Here is a 21,509-nt window from a genome sequence, read left to right on the forward strand (position 1 = left end):
AGGTCAAGTCGTATTAAATGACAAAAAAAATCTATGCCTTTTTTTCTGAAAAATTGCTCCTTCAAATTATCATTTTTCTGTTCGATTATAAAATTGATTAGAATCGAGAACTGTTGCATCAAATGAACATCACTAACCACAAAATTGGACAGAAAAATGAGAACAGAAAAATGAGAAGACGCTATTCATTGCTTGTTATCATACGACGCGATCTTTACCGTGCCAAGTAAAAGCCGCAATGTATTCCGAATCATTCCGTATGGTTTGGTATCCATGTTTGTCACGATCGTTTTCCACAGATATTCTTTATTTGATTTTAAAATAAATAGTGCATATTCTGATTAGAAAATTACTTACCGGTGGAAGGAAACATCTCCGATAACTCGGCCACTCACAGCTGTGGAGTTTCTACAGTTTATAACGGCGCAATTCGGCATTTTACTTTATTCAGCTTCACGTCTTTCCTTGGCGAACTGCAAGCGCGGACTGAGTGTAGGCCAGCGTCAAGTAAGGTTCATAAACTTAGTTTGGACACGGGAAGTACATACACTCGCTTAGTCTATCTTGATACATGTCTGTGTGCTTAACGTTGAATGTTTCAACTACACCAACGCTTCGCACAATCGAGCACTCAAAAGTAATGCGCGTGAATTGATGCGTGCAATCGATGCCAACTGTGACAGAAAATTAACAAGTGTTTTCCCCTTTAGGCGCGGGACAGACACAAGCGGCGCGGCGCGCCTCGGGCGTGCTGCCGGCGCGCATCGGGTGCGCTATTGGCGCGCATCGGGTGCAAAATTTTATATTAAAATCAGCATCTTCACGTAATTGACGCATTTTTATGTGAATGTATACAAGCGGCGCGGCGCGCCTCGGGCGCACAGTATTTTTTTGACCCTTCTTTTGCGACAGCCTAATTTTATTGAATGAACGTATGGATATATACATGACAAACGCAAGAGTAAAACTCCCATGAAGCTCACTATCATACTTTTCGAAAAAATGCAATCTGAATAAAAAGTACCGGTTTTTTATATAATTCAATTTTTATTTTTTATTAATTTTTCTACCATTATAACACATTTTTTTGCTTTGCGAGCGTCAAGGCTAGCCATAGGGCCAATTTTCGATCCATTCGGGGAAGAGCTGTGACTTCGCAATTTCGAGATAATCGCATAAATAACAAAATTTCATTTCTTTTTTTGTGACTGAACTTTTAAGAAAAAGCAAATTATTTTTACTTCAAAAATTAGTTATATGTATGGACTACTGCCACAAAAAAAAACCAATTGCGAAAAGAGCGGATTTCGCGAGATATTAATTTCTGAAAAAGTACCGGTACTTTGACGATTTTTTGGTAATAAATCCTAAATCACACTTTATCAATATTTTTATTTCATACTTTCATATAAAGGTAAGTAGGTACCCCAATTACTATTTTTTTTCTTTATTTATATTATATACTTATACCACATTATACTATGAAGAGGATCACATAAATTTGTAAGTTTCCTTGTTTGTAAAATTATTAAAATAAACTTGACCTCGGATTTGGCAGGAAAAAATATGTAGCATGGGAGTCTAAGGGAGTGAAATGAAATGTGAAAATGTCTAAACTAAAAATATGTCATTTTCATTTGTTATTGTTGTTTCATTTGTGGCAATTAACTGTGGTCTACCGGTAGACTCAACGAAGTTCGGAATTTTTTGCAGAAATTTAGCCAAAAAATATGTAGCTAATTACAACTGGCACCCCATGACGACGACAATGCACAAAATCCTCATTCACGGCCAAGAAATTATAGAAAACTCGGTACTGCCCGTAGTCGTTTTATCCGAACAAGCTGGAGAGTCCAGAAATAAGTATTGGCGATATGACCGCGAACATCACAGCCGAAAAGACGACAGAAAACACACAATGGAAGACTTATTTCATAAGGCATTGGAATCGTCCGATCCAGTTGTATCAAATACACGTTTGAGTATGCGCCAAAACAGCATTAAAAAATTGCCTTTGCCCTCTGCTGTTATCGAAATGTTAAAACCATTTCAATTTAATGAAGAAGAAGATGAACACAACGAAGAAGAAGCAGAATCATATTGTACTGAAGTTAAAGACAGTTCACTCATTCTAACAAATGAAAATGACATATTTTTAGTTTAGACATTTTCACATTTCATTTCACTCCCGACTCCCATGCTACATATTTTTTCCTGCCAAATCCGAGGTCAAGTTTATTTTAATAATTTTACAAACAAGGAAACTTACAAATTTATGTGATCCTCTTCATAGTATAATGTGGTATAAGTATATAATATAAATAAAGAAAAAAAATAGTAATTGGGGTACTTACTTACCTTTATATGAAAGTATGAAATAAAAATATTGATAAAGTGTGATTTAGGATTTTATACCAAAAAATCGTCAAAGTACCGGTACTTTTTCAGAAATTAATATCTCGCGAAATCCGCTCTTTTCGCAATTGTTTTTTTTTGTGGCAGTAGTCCATACATATAACTAATTTTTGAAGTAAAAATAATTTGCTTTTTCTTAAAAGTTCAGTCATAAAAAAAGAAATGAAATTTTGTTATTATCTCGAAATTGCGAAGTCACAGCTCTTCCCCGAATGGATCGAAAATTGGCCCTATAGCTAGCCTTGACGCTCGCAAAGCAAAAAAATGTGTTATAATGGTAGAAAAATTAATAAAAAATAAAAATTGAATTATATAAAAAACCGGTACTTTTTATTCAGATTGCATTTTTTCGAAAAGTATGATAGTGAGCTTCATGGGAGTTTTACTCTTGCGTTTGTCATGTATATATCCATACGTTCATTCAATAAAATTAGGCTGTCGCAAAAGAAGGGTCAAAAAAATACTGTGGGGCGTACTGCCGGCGCAACCGTGGCACAACCGTGGCGTGCCGTCTCGACGCCTTTCCAAAGATCTTTCATACAAAATGTAGAAGAAGTACGTGGTGCAAAACAGATTGAAGAGGTGCGCTTATGGCACGCCCGCGCCCGCGCCGCTTGTATTTGACCCGCGCCTTAGGTTGGCATTGATCGAAATGTTTTGTTTATATATTATCGTTAGTAATATTATTAATTGTTGGAAAAAATTTTAAAGCTTTCGTTTCATTGTAGTTTTTTCGAAATAATCAAAGTTATTTCAAATTGTGTTAAAAAAATAAATATAAGTATGGATGAAGGTACAAACATTGACTTAAAATAACCGTAAATAGTTTTCAACCAATTATTTATGTATACCACTTTATTTACACATTATTGAGGTTATTGCTAAATGAATATTTTTTTTTCAACAGTCAACACTGAACTTAGTGCAACCTGCTGGTGCATTTGAAAACTAATTCACGTTCCAATTAAGCATCAGCATTATTCGGCATTGTGCGCCACTGAGTCGCATTATGCTCTGTAATTGGAAAACTACCACAATTTTAAAAACTTAACGGTCGGTTTAGGATTTAAGACTTAGTTCAGTCGTTTCAACCATCGTGATACGCCCTTTCTAAACGCTCGTTATTAACTTCACCTGTACGTTTGTATGTAACGGTCATGTTTGTATGTACCTAACCGACTCCTTTAGACTCGTGATTTTTTAGTTTTTCTTAGCTATATTTATTTACTAGCTTGCGCCCGCGACTCCGTCCGCGCGGAAAAATTAAGAAAAAAAAATTTAGGTTTATTTTTTTTCTACGTATTTTTCCAGGATAAAAAGTATCCCATTATATGCCCAGGGTAATAAGGTATAATTATACCAAGTTTCATTGAAATCGAACCGTTGGTTTTCATGTGATGCCTGAACATACAGACAAAAATTTTTTTAATCACATAATATTTAGGTTTGGTATCGATCCAGTAACACCCCCTGCTATTTATTTTTTCAATATTTTCAATGTACAGAATTGACCCTTCTACAGATTTATTATATGTAGGTATATAGATTTATACCACCGATGAACATGTAAGATAAGACCATTAATATGTAGAATACTGCTGTTGCCCGCAGCTTCGCCTGCGAGGAAAAGTTAAATTTTCATGGTACAAACTTTTATCCCCTATTTTATCACCTTGGGGGTAGAACTGATCAAAATTCTTTCAAAGCGGATGCCTACGTCCTGCATGCCAAATTTCATTGTGTTGGGGATACAAATCTATTTTTAGAAGCCTATTTCTGATTTTATATTTCCTTAGCAAGAAACGCGTTGCGTTTAAAAATAACCAAGCATAAGTTTGTCTATTTGAATGCGTTTCAAGCATACAGTCTTCAGATTTGACTTTATGAATAACGTTCCTTACTTTGCTTTTATTAGTTAAAACTTTAATAATTAACAGAATAATAATTATGTCACACGTGAAGTTAGCTATACGAGTGCGACCGTTTACAGAGAAGTATGTACGAGTACATAGATATGTGTTGTTTCATTGTTGAAGTATTCTACATTCTATAATAACTACGATGTTGATGATTATTTCAGAATAAAAATATTATATATAATATGTTTTATATTGTAGTTAAATTGTAGTTACTATTAAGTTTGCGTAGATAAAACATCAAATTAAGATGATATCTATATGTAATTGAGGACTTCTTTAAAATTTAGTAGAAGGGGACAGGGAAGTAACAAAGTAAACTTCAGGACATATGTAAAAAAATATATATTTAAATAGATTCTGAATGTTTTAGAGAATTAAAGTCAGAGAAAAGCAGAACGCCTGTCGTTAATGTTGTAGATGAAAATACGGTGACAATAACTAATATAAAAGTGAGTAAGAAATTAATAATAATCTTCTAATATTTAAAGAATAATTAATTATTATCTATTAATCTGAAATCGTAATATTTTATATATATTTATTTATTTTTTAAGGTCAGTGTCTCCGGTGCTGGCGATAGTCGGGAGCGTATACGCTCATACAATGCAGATTATATTATATATGATAGCGTCATTCCAGGAACAAGTCCTCACGATGGATCACAGGAAAAAGTGAGAAGAAAGTCTTTACTTACTAGTGTTTATTTTAATTATAGCGGGTAGCTCGATTAAACTCCATCTTGAAGAAAGTGGCTTATCCTATAAAAAAGTATACTTCTATTTATTTCGTGGTCCTAATTCCTATAAAAAAGTATACTGCTATTTATTTTTGTCTTTACAACTAGAAAATAATATTACAAATATTCATTCGCCATCTATGTTTATGTATGTTTGTAATCCATAGGTATTTTTATGTCAACAATGGTTGTTTAAAATACATTTTTTTTTGTCAATTATCTTAGGTATTCAACACGATTGGAAGGCAAGTGCTCGCGAGTGTCTCCAACGGGATTTCGGCTTGCGTTTTGGCGTATGGTCAGAGTGCAACGGGAAAGACTTATACCATGATGGGTACTGAGACCCAGCCGGGACTCATACCCAGATTATGTATGGCGTTGGGTGAACAAAATATGGATATAACTGTGAGGTATGTAATAATATAATTCTCTTTATTGTCTAAATTTATTTCTGTTCTAATTTTTATAAAAGAGATTTTGCATTTCTTAGTTTGCAATAACAGACAAACATATTTCAAAATTTTAATGTTAATAATAATGAAGAAGAAGTTTAAAAAAATACTTATGGTATAGGTTAAAAAAAATCTTTCAAAGCAATGCTTAATGTGATTAATTTCCGATAAATTCAGGTGGGCCTTTAAATCGTCACTGAATAAACAGAAAACAAATGATCGTTTTGGAAACTGAAACTGGAGACGTAATGTTGTGAGGAAAAATAGCTAACTCTACAAAATTATTTAAACGTTAAGTATCTACAACAAATAAAGATGTGGACTATTCGAGTTGTATCGCGAAATTGAAAGCCGCTCAATTTCATGAAATGTTATTAGCAATTTTGTATGTAGGTAGTTGGTAATATTAAAAGATAGAAAGCAATTTGTGTCTATGCAACGTAAATAATACCAATGGAGGCACCTCACGCGATATGTAGATTTTCAAAATTGCTTCAGCGACACCTTTCTTGAAATGCAATTATAACTTTTTCCTTGGTTCATACAAAATAGAAGTTGAGTATACGGTCTATAAGAAATAGGTTCATTGTTTTCAAACAAATGTTCGTGACTTTTGCACGTTCGTGAAAAAGTTTTTATATCTCTATCATCGCACCTCAGTTATATTGTTGGTCGCATCCAATTTAGTGAGAATGGCTTTAAACATAAGAAACACGTACCCAAGGCCGCAATAACACGCAAACATTTCACCCTTCATGCTTTAAGTGTTATCTTTATCGATATCTCTCACTTATGTCCGTGCTTATGTGCTTTGTGCATTGATAACTCCAATATGCGTGTATTCATTAGGTACCTACCACGTTTAATGCAAATAGCGGCTGTATCGGTTTATTTTTTTAAGTTTGCTACAGGCTGCTATAACTAGTGAGCTCTTAACCATTTTAGAATTAAATTAATCAACAATATGCAATTTCCATTCTCTCAACTCTCACAATTTCAAATCTCTCAATTCCTACGCTACTACAATAGTGATAATAATTATAATATAATCATGCTATACAAAGTAATTCCATTAGGTTACTTCCAGTGTTGACTGTTGACAGTACTTATATAAAAATATCAAATATCTTACAGTTTATTTTATTTAAACAAAATATAAAAGAATTCCTTATTTATATGCCAAGTGATGTAAATATATACCAATTTATATACTTAGGTACCTACCTACGCGCGTACAAAACGTAAAAGTACCTACACGTCTTCACGATACCATAAATTTCCTAAATGTTATTTTATTTTTCTGTCTCCTATTTTACTGATTTTGTGCATGGTACAGAATGCGATAAATATATGTATGATAGAGAGATATTTTGTTTCAAAAACGAGCGTCTCACAAATAATAAATCAAATATAATAAATGATATTTCAAAAAGTTTATTACAAGCTTTGACATGGGTACATACTACTAACTAACACAAGACATAGGTATTATACTACATATTAATTTGGCTTAGCGATAACATTCGTCATTGAAACTGTTCATTAAAGATTTAAATAGGATCTTTATGTCAATGTAGATACAATAGTTGCTAAGCTGTAACCACAATACTACAATAAGGCTTCATTTTGCACGCGAACATAGTTCTCTGACTTCAGTCAGAGAGTCGCCGCCCGCCCAACAGAATAGAACTAAAAACTCGGGATATAAACAAATCGTTAAATTTTGCTACACTGTGAATTTATTTTATAATTACAATATTATTTTTATTAAGCGTATTAGCACCCTTTTATATTGTCGACTTTCAGTTTTTTATTAAACACTTTTTTAATTTTACTAAACCTGAAAAATTAGACAACAAGTTTATAAAATGAGTACCAACAAATTTAAATTATTTATTATCTAGTTTGTTATGAATATTTCAAGATAACGATTAAAAGTGCAACTTATATTTCAGTTTTTTAGAAATTTATAACGAGCGTGTTCACGATTTATTGGCATCTGACGTTCTCCCTTGTAATTCCCTTCCTCGAAGGAAAGGTAACGCCCGGAAGGATTTAAGGGTCAGAGAGCATCCTCATAAGGGTCCTTATGTACAGAGTAAGTATAAATTGAAATTGTAGATTAATTATCGAATGGTTGTTCAGTTAATTACGATTATTATTTTTCAAGTTCCGTTGGAATAATTGTTATGCCCGTAGGTATAAGTACTTACCTATACATATCTATAGTATATATAAAACTCAAAGGTGACTGATATAGTGATCTATCAACACACAGCCCAAACCACTGGACATATGGGGCTGAAATTCGGTATGCAGGTAGATGTTAGGACGTAGGCATCCGCTAAGAAAGGATTTCCCGAAATTCTTGCGGGAACGGGGGAAAACGGGGATGCACGTACAAAGTCGTGGGCGGAAGCTAGTTTAAATATATAATGTATATAATATGGTCCAGTTAAGGTACGATTATAATATTAATTTTAAATAAAAACATTAAAACGTTTTAAATAATTTAATACTGTCGTATATCACTAAGTACCTACCTAAATAAACTCTACCTATTTTTACTAAAGAACATACAGTATATACTTTTTAATAGAAAATAAATATTACTATTATTATTCATAGACCTTCGTCGAGTCCTGGTACACGACTTGGAGTCTCTATTAAGCGTAGTAAGTGAAGGTAAACGCAGACGACGAACAGCTGCTACCCGCAGGAACTGCAGCTCCTCCCGGTCCCATGCGGTTTTGGAATTGGCCACACCATTGGCTACTTTGCAACTGGTAGATTTGGCTGGCAGGTGAGAAGATATTCTTTGCTGTGATAATGCGTTTTCTATTAAAATTCGGTGCATTGAAGGATGTGGATTCTTAAAGAAATTAAAAAATAAACTATGTAAATCTGACAGAGACATCATCTAGGTACTGATTACCGAATTCCTTCTCTTGTGTTTAATTTAACTAAGACGACACATCTTCGGCCATGTCTGTAGATGCCTATGGGCTGTGGAATTGCTTATCATCAGGCGATCCACATACTCGTTTGCCTTCTTTCATATATATAGAAAAAAAAATGATTATATCTTAATATATATAAATCTCGTGTCACAATGTTTGTCCTCAATGGACTCCTAAACCATTTAACCGATTATAATAAAATTCGCACACCATGTGCAGTTCGATCCAACTTGAGAGATAGGTTAGTTTAAACATGTAGGTACCACGGGCGAAGCCGGGGCGGACCGATAGTTGATATATATATGTATATACCTATATATTTATTATTTTAGTGAAAAAGCTGGTCAAGAAGGGTATGCATGTAGTCGACAAAAGGAAGGAGCGAATATAAATAAATCCTTGGTGGCACTCAGTAACGTTATTTCTGCACTAGGTATGAAATAAAACACGAAAACAATTTTTGAAGTAATATTATTTTATTTAAAAGAAGTACAGATTGCTTTGACGAATAAAATATATCAATAATAGTTTCTATAATGCATGAAAATAAATATATTTAAAAGGTTACTAGATACTTTTTTTTAGTCTGTAGAATAATGTTCAAGTTTAAAAATATTACATTGATAATATAGTATGTACAATAAAATAAACATTTTCAGAATATTGTCTATCATTCGTGGTCTTAAGTAAAAAATTGATAAACGTTTAATGTAATAAAATAATTACATAAAATTCTCTCTGACTCTACATTTTACTATAAATGATATATCTTATCAGTAAGCAGAGCTAGTTATTTAAAATTAGTTTCTATAGAAAATTAATCAACGTTTATTTATATTATTATTCTGTACATGTTAATATTAACGTCGCCTGATATATAATAATAATAATAAATACACTATTTAGCACCAAGTAAATATATAAAAAAAAAATAAACATAAGTATTTACTTGGTATAATAATATGTACCTATACATAAAATAACCTATGTACGTATAATAAAATAAATAAATATTCCTTATATCACCAATTTTTGGGTGTAAGATCTTTGGCTAGTTCATATTCAGTATTATACTTACATATTATTATTTAATTGTATTATACAAATATTTTTTTGCTTCTTCTTTTATCAGTGAGTGGTGGCGGTCCAGGGAGATTTGTTCCGTATAGAGATTCAGCTCTGACTTGGCTCTTGAAAGATTGCTTCACCGGTGGCGCCAACACGTTTATTATAGCAAGTACGTATAAATTTAGCATTGCTATATACTCTATCTAATGTTTTTTCGTGTTATTGTAACTCTTTCATAGATTACATACAACTTACATCCAAACAGTATTTTGTATGTCTTTTAAATTTACTTTCTAAGCATCTGATAAAATTAATGTGCTTTTTTAATCGTGTAAAGGTACATTATCATTTCATAATTTAATTCTTATCACATTATCTTTTGCGTAAATCGCACTATTTTAAGGTGGCATTTTGTTAAAATTGAATTGAATAAAGTGAATATTTTCAGCTATATCACCAAGTACAGCATGTTACGGGGAATCTGCTTCAACCCTGCGCTGGGCCGCTAGAACCCGGCAGTTACCGCCAAAACGAGCGAATGCTGCCGTAAATCTGACCACTAAGGCAGCTTTACAGGCACAATACAATCAGTTACTTCGGGAACTGACCAAACATTTTATACGCTACGTTAGTTTAACTCATTTCGTAATTATTTAGATTTTTTATGTGTTTATTTATTTTATTAATTGAATATTTTTTTAGATACCAGAAACGGGGAAGCTTTCATACGATGAAAATCACTGGAAATTAAATAATACCCCTTTATCTGATGTTGAGCAAGCCGCAGCAAACATAGGGAACATCATGAATTTTTCACAGCCTAAAATTGATGAACAAAATGTTAATATACCCACAGATGCGGTACCGGACGACAGTCCTACTAGAAATACAACAGAATTTGTGGAAGAAATAAATAAGGAAATTGACAAAATGTTTGCACCACCCTTTGAAAGGGCACGAAGTGGTAGCGATTTTGAAATTGTTGCCCCAATCAGGCACAAGAAAAGGCAGTACAGATCACAAGAAGTTCTTTCCACCAATAAAACATCACAACAATCAACACCAAAGCATAATTTATCAGAAATTAGCCCAAGTGTTAGCGAAGAAAGACTTGATGAAATAAATAGCATAAAAGCTAAGTCAAATATGCCAACATCTCTTTTGTACGATAATAATCAAAGAGCGGAAATAGTTGCATCAGTAACAGAGAGATTGTACTCAAAACTAAAAAGGAATGAAGAGGTAGCCGGGAAGCAGGACGCCAACGTAGATAAGAAATTAATTCAGCCATTGAACGAATTAAAAATTTGCACAAATGCCCGACAACGTCTGATGGAATTGAGTCAAAAAGCTCTAAGAAACAAACGAAGAATTGGCATTCCGGCCTATACGCAAACGAAAAAGTTTATAGTGCGAGTAAAAGATCAAGAAATTGATGTACAAAGTGAATTGCTGCCGTACGAATGCATCAGAAATAATTCTTGTGTGTTTCAACGAGACGTTGGAACTGAAACAATTTCAATAACCCCTCGATATAAAGAAGTGAGTGTCGGATCAGACCACGGATATTTGCATTTCAGACACAGCTCAACGATGACTGATAACAGACAGATCTTTAAAACATCAAGTACAATGACTATAGACGTTAGTCAAAATGATCGATGCACACAAACATGTATATTACCACCCCCAAGGAGAAAAAGACGGCCAAACCTGCTATCCAAGTACATCAAAAGTATTGAAAATCGTAAAAATAATTCTACAAATACAGCTCCTATCATAAATATCAATATATCTCCGATGTATGATGAGGACTCAGATTCACAAAATTCTGATTCCACAACAGCAGGGAATGCAGTTCAACCGCAACAGCAACCGCCTTTGGAGACTAAAATATTACCTCCAGATCTATTAACTAATCATAATAATTTCATTTCAAATCCAACCATAGAAAAACATAATATTGACGAAATTAGAAATAAAGACATCGATACTGATGAAGACAGTATAAAAAGTGATAAAACAATTGACAAACCAAACAAAAATTTAGATGATTTTTCTAATGATGATGATATAACCCTGCCAAGAACAATAGGTGTAGATAATGCAAGGGTAGCTGGTTATTCTGATATGAAAGATATGATATTAGGACGAAATGCAGACATGTATCCTTATAACATAGCTATTTCGCCATTACGAGAAAGAAATGCAAGTGGCCCCAGTATAAGATTTTTAGATAAAAATGCAGAAAGCGACGAGGATTTTGTATCTCTCGAGAATTCAAGCTTTCATTTTGAACGTTCCGAATCAAAGTATTTCAAAGAAATAGATTCTTTCTCATCTGATTCAACTGTTTCTAATGAGATCAACTCAGATTTTGGTCGTTGCAAAAGCAATAATTTTTCAAAGGATAAAAAAAGGAATATTCGTAAGCATTCAAGTTATTCAAATAATATAAACATAAATACGGATCTAATTAAAAACACATTCGAAGCAACGAAGGGTAAGCTTTATAAGGAATACTTGGGCTTGGATAGAAAAGAAATAAATGATGAGACTTGTTCAAACTGTTCGCTAGATATTATATCTGAACCAACAAATGGAGATAGATTAAATAATATTTATAGAAAACGTGAAATATTATCAAAAGGGAATAACGATGATAAGAATGATACGTTTGAAAATGTTCATAATGAAATCAAAAATTCATGCAGGAGACTAGAGTTTGTTGTAAATAATTATGAAACCTATTTGGATTCTCATAGGAAAAACTATAGAAACAAAGAACATAATATTAAGTCACCTACGAAATACTTACAGCACTTAATAGAAATACGAAAAGGTTTGGTAAAGGAAGAAAAACTGGGTTCAAGTAGCACTGATGACATTAATTGATCCTTCTTCTTTTTTACAATATTCTGGCTATAAATTACAGCAAATTATCTTTAAGAAGTGTCGAAATATATAGATTGATCGAGATTTTTCTGGGCAATTACTACCGTTGTTCGTCTCGTGCACTTGACCAATTTTAAAATTAGTGCATGTTCGATACGTGTAGGCAACGATTATTATTAATTCCTAAGAATATAATTACTTTATCTGGACTCTTAAGTTAACGAATTTATATCTTAAAGTTTAATTAAGTTAATTTGTACCTACATATAATAATAAAATTGGGGAATATGCAAATTTTTGTCATACATACATTTCTACATCACATAATTATTTAGGTGGCTATGTAATTAAAAAAATCATTGTACCTAAAAAATAAATTTATATAGCTAATTAAATAGCATTTAATTAAACTAGTTATATTATAATTAATCTTAAATATTTGAAATTACGATAACTTTAAAAAATGCAGGTATGACTTATTTTATATTGTAGTTCTACTACTTTTCAACATTTGTCGAAATTTTTTTGCATTTATTTGATAATTAAAATTTAGGTTAGGTAATAATAGGTTGGCCTATTATAATTTATCTACTTGTATACAATTTATGCGTAACATAAACATATTGAATATAGCTTAGATATTAAGAATTACAAATGATCTTCGTCAAAAAGATGAAGTCATATGATAGTGGCTTTGCTTTTTTTGTTATAATGTTTATAAATAAGTTATTGATGTGTTTTTAAATAAATAAGTTTATAAAAAAGAAACGTGATTATAACTCTTAAAATATAACAGCCAAGTGACCTTAACATTTTTACAGAAAGTAAATCATAATAACAAGTATAATATTAATTATTACTAGCGACCCGCCCCGGCTTCGCACGGGTGCAATGGCGGCCGGCCGGTACCGCCGCAAACGCTACGTCCCGCAATTTTTAAATCTGTAATATCTTCGAAAATATTCACTTAAATCATGCGGTGTAAAGGGCCATATAGATCTATATTAAATGAACAATGTATTCAAGGTATTTAATTGGTTAAGGATTAATGCTGTATTGGGTAAAATCGCTTCGAAAATAATCCATTATTTGTCGTAAAAAGTAAATGACAAAAAAAAGGTATTGTGGGTTATCCATAAGAGATAGACATATACCATCGCGGACTTTTCTGTACACCTTTTCAATGTGTACAATACTTAGTACATTATTTTGATAAAACTCGTAGGGTTCAGCCTGCGTTTGCAATATAAGCGGAAAAAATGTAATTATTTACGACATCACATTAGAAACCTCAAAAATAACAGTACTTCTCCACTATTTAATGGATGTTATTATACATATAAACCTTCCTCTTGAATCACTCTATCTATTAAAAAAAACTGCATCAAAATCCGTTGCGTAGTTTCAAAGATTTAAGCGTACAAAGGGACATAGGGATATAGGGACATAGGGACATAGGGACAGGGAAAGCGACTTTGTTTTATACTATGTAGTGAAGTATAAAAAAGTCTAAATCCCTTTTTATCAAAAAAATTCAGTAAGACGAGAGTTAGACGAGAGTAAGATAAGTCGAGAAACTTATAAAACCTAAGAAATGAGAGAATCATGAAGTTGTAGATAGATATTCATGATTCTTTAAAAATATTTTTCCTTTCTTGGACAATTTTACTGGAACTGATTTTTTTTCATACCGTAAATAGACCGTACTCGTCTTTCCGGGATGAAAAATAGCACGATTCTTTAAAAATCGTTTTAGAGTTACATTTTAAATCACATTTGTGAGATCGATAGAAAAAAGACTAAACGTATCTACTGATAATAAAAATTGAAAAATAAACGTAAGTATTTAATTTTTTTTCGTGTCCAAGTGTGTACGAGTTTTTAATTATTTTGCGGCAAAGTTAGTATTTTGCTACAACTTACTTTCTTAATTAAAGTAGAAATATATTTTTTATTTCTGGAATTGTGTTGAGATACCTAGCGATACCAAGTTCTCATGTACCTAAACTCACCATGTGAAAATTTGTAGCTCCTTTATTTTAACTAAATATCAATGTAGTAGGTATGTGTTTTAAAATCCAAGCAGTTGTTGTTTCTGCGTGTATTAAATATTAATCATAAAATACAATATTTTTGCCTTCAATCGATTTAAGCTTTTCAAAGGAAAATAATATTTAAATGTGAACCTTCAATTTACAAAAAAAGCTCAGTACAGTTTTAGACTTTAGTTTTTGTAATGATTTCCTTGTTTATTTGTTCATACTTTATGTGATCATCTAAAAAATTCCAAAAGTTAATTGACCTCCTACTTTATATATAAGTATATTTTGAAATAAACGAGTGTAAATGAACAGTCGGTGTACAACCTTCAGCCAACAGTTGATGCATTAGGTCCGAAAGAAGCGTGCGTAAATTCAAAAGTTCGAAACAATAATTTTGTAATGATTTCCAAATAACGCGTGTGTTGTGTTTCGCCACGGATAAATAGTTTAAAAATATTTACAAAAGGAATGCAATCATAATGGCATTCATACATTATGTATCCGCGATAACGAATGAAATATTTTTGTTATTTTTTATTTCTTTACTATTAATTTACGTTTGGTATAAATACAAGTTTACGTATTGGGCTAGGAAAGGTGTCTTTGGACCTAAACCGATATTTCCCTTTGGCAATGTGCGTGATGTGATCCGAAGAAAGGAGCAATTCTTTGAACCCTATTGTGATGCTTATTTTAAATATAAACACCTGCCGTATGTAGGATTTTACTCTTTTAATTTACCAGTGTTAAGTGTTAACGATCCGGACTTAGTAAAGCATGTATTGATAAAGGACTTCGATCATTTTCAATCTCATGGAATATTTTCAAGTGGAGTAGGGAACCCTTTAGGTGGACATTTGTTTAACATACACGGTCAAGCATGGAAAGCGCTGCGCCTCAAGCTTTCGCCAGTGTTTACCTCCGGCAAGCTAAAAACCATGTTCCCGCTGGTGGAAAAAATAGCAAACGATGCCTTGCACTATAGCGATACAATGTACTCAAAAAATGAAGCTATTAACTTTTCTGAATTCTCAGAGAAGTATTCTATGGAAATTATTGGAAGCGTCGGATTTGGAGTGGAGTGCAATGGATTCAAAATTTCCGATTCAGAATTCTATAGACGAGGGCATGAATATTTTGAACCGAAAACTTTATACTGGTAAGTAATGTTTATTTGTGCCAAATCACAGTGACAATTATTATAACTTTTTGGAAACGTTGTTGTAAAGTATTTTTGTCAGTGCGAATAACTAAAGGTACCTACCTTATTATAAAATAAAAAATAAGCAAAGTAGATATTATTTTACTTTGATACATTTATTGTTTATCTACAAATGCAATGTAAAAAATTAAATACGATTATTAGTCATTCAAAAAGCTCGATACATAAAATATTACAATACATTTTCAATACGTCTCAAAAAGGAAGGATCAGTGAGATTCTTAGAGCAGTGAAATTTCTGGCATAATCTTTTACTCATTTATTTTCACTCATTTTCAATTATTATAGGTACCATAAATTGGTTATACAGAGCTAATTATGATAAAGGTATTTAAACAATTTCATTTTTTATAATTCAAGAATAGAATATCATTATATTTAAATGTATTTTTATTATACCTCATTGTAACTAAGTAATTGCATAAATTGTAAGTGGGGTGGGTTTCCATTTCGTAGTTTATCACTCAATATAATCTTCTTATCTAACCGTGTACGAAAGTCCAGTAAAACGTGTTAATTTTTAAATTAATATCTAACAATAGCAATGTTTAAAAAAATGTAAACATTACGTAGAGAGCAAAAGCTCATAAAAATAAGGTAGAGCAAAAAATTCTGTGTTATATAGTACTAGGTTGATCCAAAAATAATGATAATCGGGTATTTCCTGTGCACATAAAAATATTAAATAAATGTTTTTTGCTTGCTCATATACTCACTAAGTTATCACAAAAAAATCATATCAACAGGCCACGTTTCCAAGTATTTACATTAATTTGAATGTGAACCGTGGGTGCCAGAATGTTTTCCGACGAAAAGAACAAACAACTATTCGACATTTAGAGGGTGAATTTCTAAATTTTTTTATGAGATCAGGATAATTTTTTGTCTCGATTTGTAATCATGGACGTTACCCGAGTTCACCATGTTTATGCTGAAACCAAGAAACAATCAATGGCCTGCGATGGAAGCTTCCAAAGTGACGATGAAGAAATTCAAAGTGAAAATTAGTGGGATAGATTAAAGCGGTAGTTTTTTTGGGACGCTGAAGGAATGATTATGGTGGAATATTCTAAGAAGGTAGCCACTATATTGGGCTCTTACTATACAGACCAAATTAAGAGATTGCGGTAGGTTAGTAAGGAAAAGAGACATATGGTAAAATGCGGGCTTGAATGCTGTTTCACCCAGACAACGCACCAGATCACAAAGCGTCAGTTGCAATGGCTGCCATTCAAAAATCGGCATTCCAAATGCTTGAACACCCACCCTGTTTGTTAGATCTGACTCCTAGTTATTTCTATCCCTTTCCTCGGTACAAGAAACACCGTCTTAGCAAGAAATTTTAAGACGACAGCGAATGATGATGTGAATGTGGTGGCCGCAGTAGAGGGGTTTTTGTGGATGAAGTCATAGATTTTTTTTTTAGTTTAGGAAAAAAATATTGAAGTATTATTATCTAGTGAGAAGACTATCTACAGAAATACATAATTATTTTAACTGTAATGACCTTGTTTAATATTGATTATCATTACTTTTGGATCAACCCATGTATATTTAAATCGACGTTTTGTACTCCTGAGTGAAAGATTACCGTGCCACTAATTTTTCAGGACGCAGTAAACGTTTGGCTAGAAAATATTATATGCTGTAAAGTTTTAATTTCTAAAAAAAAAACAAATATTATTGTTAAGCACATTGTTATGTGATCACTATAGAGTATAGATAAAAAAATATTATAATATTTGTGTCACTGCAATATCCATACTAATATTATAAATGCGAAAGTAACTCTGTCTGTCTGTCTGTTACTCAATCACGCCTAAACTACTGAACCAATTTTCATGAAATTTGGTACGGAGATATTTTGATACCCGAGAAAGTACATAGGCTACTTTTTATCCCGGGCAAATGACGCAAACCCGGAAATCCCACGGGAACGGAAACTATGCGGGTTTTGCTTTGACTGCGCGGGCGAAGCCGCGGGCGGAAACCTAGTTCATAATATGTACTTCTTGAAATTCATTATGAATATGTGGGTATAAACCGATCAGATTTCAGACGAAGCAATTATTTATAATTTTATTTAATTCAAATGTATATTTTGCATTATATGTGTATTGAGCAAATACTACAAATTTTAACGTACATAAAGATAAACGATCAGCTTTACGTAATTACAAGTGAATTACATGTAATTTGAGGTTGTAATTGCTTCATAGATTATAATTAAGTATAACATTGTTATTTGTTATTGATATGGCTCAAGTTCGATATATTTGAGAATTAGGAGTAAGGACCATTATATTATATGTGCGTTATATTGTAACAAACTATTATGTAATTATAATATAAAAAAATCAATCTTAATAAAACTTAAAATTGATTCGTTAACAATTTAATTTCAGATTAAATTTCGTCTACTACGGCAAAACTTTCTCATAAAATTGTCTAAAACATGAATGAGTAGTAAATCGTAATAATTCCAAGGTTTCATAGAGTACAATAATATTAATTAGCCAATTAATGCGTGAACTCATATAATTTCAAAACGTGGAGTTATTGATTTGATTTAATTAAAAAACTACCGGCACTTGGAGGTCAGTAACATTTACATTATGTCAATAAATATGATGTTAATTTGTTTGTCATGCCCTTTAGACTTGTTAGGTATTAGTTTTTGAGATTTTTAACTTTGTCAGCTTTTATTCTTAACCGATATGTAGATATGTGAGGAAAAGAAAGTAGAAAAAGTAAGGAAAAAGTTAAGTGTTAAAATTCAAGAACTACCCTACTAACATCGACAGATTAGTTTACACATTAGAGGCTGAGCTTAATACAAATCATATGATATTTTTTAAATTATGTATTTTTATAAATTTGAAATCTACATAAATAGGTGCTTAAAAGAAAGTAGTGGTAATGACACCTCTTAATATAAATATCCGTTTTGGTCGGTTGGATTTACTTCCGCTTGAATTAGGATAATATCATAAAAAAGCGGGGGGGGGGGGGGATATTTTTTAATATTAAAAAAGTCTCTCTTTTATAAGTTTACCTATGTCTAAGTTCTATTTGATCGAATATTCATTGTGTATAATTGGCTTATTGTCGAGTAAAGCACACAAAAATGTCGAGTAAAGAACACAAAAATGGTGGATTTTTACTTTTAAACCTTTTGCCAAAAATATGTATTTAATAAAAGTCTTTTGTTATTTATTTAAATTCAATGACCTTTACAATTTTTACCCTTGAGAGATATTGAGTGATAGGTAGGTACTATCTTTTGCTAGTGATACAATTTTTTTTGTTTATCAGTCAGATGGTAATTTTATTTTCGTTATTTTTAAGAGAAAGATAGATAAATACGTCATTAGGTTGTTAATGTTTTTTTTTCATTTCTAGGACGATAATACGAGCAATCTCATTTTTTGCACCCGAATTTTTCAAAAAATTGAGAGTTAATCGCGTAAATCCTGATATGAACAAATTCTTTTATAATCTTGTAAAAGAGACAGTTGAATATCGACAAACACACAATTACCAGAGATCAGACTTTCTTCAAGCACTAATAGATTTAATGAATAGGGAGAAGTTGATTACAGGTTCGTACAACATATGTTTTTAATAAGCAGGTTTTCTATTAACTTTTCAAAGAAAAATATGAGAGTATGAAAGTTGACAATATATTGTTGAAAACTAATACTTATTTTATATACCTAATTATTCCAGACACGAAGGGCGAATCAACTCCTTTCACATTAATAGATATCGCAGCAAACACCATGCTCTATATGTTTGCTGGCTACGAAACATCTGCTACCACAAGTCAATTTGCTGCTTATGAGTTGGCATGCAATCCAGAAATTCAGGCCAAAGCTAGGGAAGAAATCTTCAGAGTATTAAAAAAGCATGGTGGTCAGTGTACGTATGAAGCACAGAATGAAATGACCTATATAAACATGATTCTTGACGGTAAGATTTTCACTTCATGTACCTATTGCTTTTCTTTAAATTTTAATTCAAATATTTTACCAATAATAAAGTTAAGAATTGAAGAAGACATAATTTATAGTACGGCTAAAAAAATAATGTACCTAATGATAATAATCTTCTTCAAAACTGTTTAAAGGCAAAACTTTGAGAAGTAGGTAATCGGTACCTTACCCTGAATATTTACATAATTACGTGATAGTAATTACATCTATCATCCTCATTTAATAGGTTAGCTAACCTGATTACATTACTAAGAGTGTATAATTTTTACAGAAACAATGCGAATTCATCCACCGATGCGTGCATTGTTCCGAAGATGCACAAAAGATTACAAGATGCCTGACAGTGACTTGATAATTGAAGAAGGCACGCTAGTATTCATACCGATACAGTCAATACAAATGGACCCAGATATATTTGAAAACCCGACCAAATTTGACCCCGATAGGTTTGCTCCTGAGAAAAAATCAAAGATGCATCCTTGTCATTGGATGCCATTTGGCGAAGGTCCCAGGAAATGCTTAGGTATTTAATTTTAAATACTTAAAAAGTTCCATTGTTGAAAAAAATCAAAAACATTATTAAATTATACATTCATATATTGTTTAACATTTCCAAAAATAATGTATTGAATGAATTATTATGTGCGAAAGGTTTTTTTAAATATCGAGACATTGACCTTGACACTAATATGCGCAATTTGCATTTCTAGGTCTACGTCAAGGTTATATTCAGTCTAAAATGGCTTTAGTGAAAATACTTCAAAAGTACGAAATTTTATTGGACGATCGGACCAAGACTCCGATAAAGATGAAAGCGTCTTCTCTAGCATGTGCGGTGGATGGCGGAGTTTGGATAAAATTAAGAAAATTAGAGGCATGAAACTTGGTAGAATGGAGATTCGAGGGACATGTGTGATTTATAAAGTGATAGTAAAAATAAGATTTTTAGTATAAAATATTTTATTTCTTAGTGCCAAAATTAGTATCTTATAATTATTTGTGTTATAGACTATTTTTTATAATTATTTAGAGACTTTGTACCTATTAATTTACCTGATGCAAGAAATATTTAAAGGTGTTAGCATGGTATGAATGTGGTGTCCCTTTATGTATTTTTCGTGATTGGTTTAGCGGGTAAAATAAATTAGATGAACTTATATTGTAGTTTGTTTTCACTAGGATCCAAAGATAACTCTTATATAGGTATTCTATGCGTCCATTTCCCTTCCATTTCAAGTGCGTTATAATAATAGTAATTAACTAATTATCTACTGTTTTAATTTAAGTACAGCTAAACACCACTTTGTTTTGGAGCATACAAACATGTTCAATATTTTTATGCGAAATAAAATTTGGTTCGCGTTTTTATTATCTTTGGCAAGTGAGTGTTGGTCTTGGGTAAATATATGAACTACATCAAAATCAAGGCTTCTCTATTAGGCAATACAGTCGTTTGCCGTGAAACGAATTTAAATAGTATTAAAGAGCTGAGTGACCAAATATGCACGTGAGTTGGATAAAACAAATATTTCTGGCGAAATTCTGACTCATTATAAACGGCATCGATGAATGAGGATTCCGACGCACATTAGACTTATAGAATTTAATTAGTACCTAGTAAGGTAAAGTCACGTAGAGAAATTTTAGAAATAAGGAAATTTAATCTATAAAAAAAACTAACTATTTGAAGACAATACAATATGTATTAAAACATTTAAGTATTACATTTAGCTATTTCAGGAAATGAGTTACATGATAAGGTCCTAGCTATTACCGTATGTTACATTTTTACTGGTAAAAATATA

The 21,509-nt window shown here is 32.0% G+C and overlaps 1 protein-coding gene and 1 long non-coding RNA gene across 2 annotated transcripts; both read left to right on the forward strand.

Moving 5' to 3' along the window:
* The first annotated feature begins 8,815 nt into the window (after positions 1 to 8,815).
* Positions 8,816 to 10,169, forward strand: LOC149900747 (uncharacterized). The gene is made up of 3 exons (XR_016457727.1): positions 8,816 to 8,915; positions 9,615 to 9,719; positions 9,999 to 10,169. It is a non-coding gene; the product is annotated as an uncharacterized LOC149900747 (long non-coding RNA).
* Positions 10,170 to 14,804: 4,635 nt separating this feature from the next.
* LOC149900748 (putative cytochrome P450 6a14) lies at positions 14,805 to 20,861 on the forward strand. Its single transcript, XM_090112111.1, has 5 exons — positions 14,805 to 15,646; positions 19,112 to 19,311; positions 19,439 to 19,681; positions 19,976 to 20,227; positions 20,415 to 20,861. The coding sequence occupies exons 1-5, from the start codon at positions 14,967 to 14,969 to the stop codon at positions 20,582 to 20,584; spliced, it is 1,545 nt and encodes a 514-aa protein (XP_089968237.1). The 5' UTR covers positions 14,805 to 14,966; the 3' UTR covers positions 20,585 to 20,861.
* The last annotated feature ends 648 nt before the right edge of the window (positions 20,862 to 21,509 follow it).

This window comes from Colias eurytheme, chromosome 18 (genome assembly GCF_061535395.1).
Source record: "Colias eurytheme isolate Ceu_HAF_F1 chromosome 18, ilColEury1 Martin Lab GWU primary, whole genome shotgun sequence".
In the NCBI taxonomy this organism is placed as follows: Eukaryota; Metazoa; Arthropoda; class Insecta; order Lepidoptera; family Pieridae; genus Colias; species Colias eurytheme.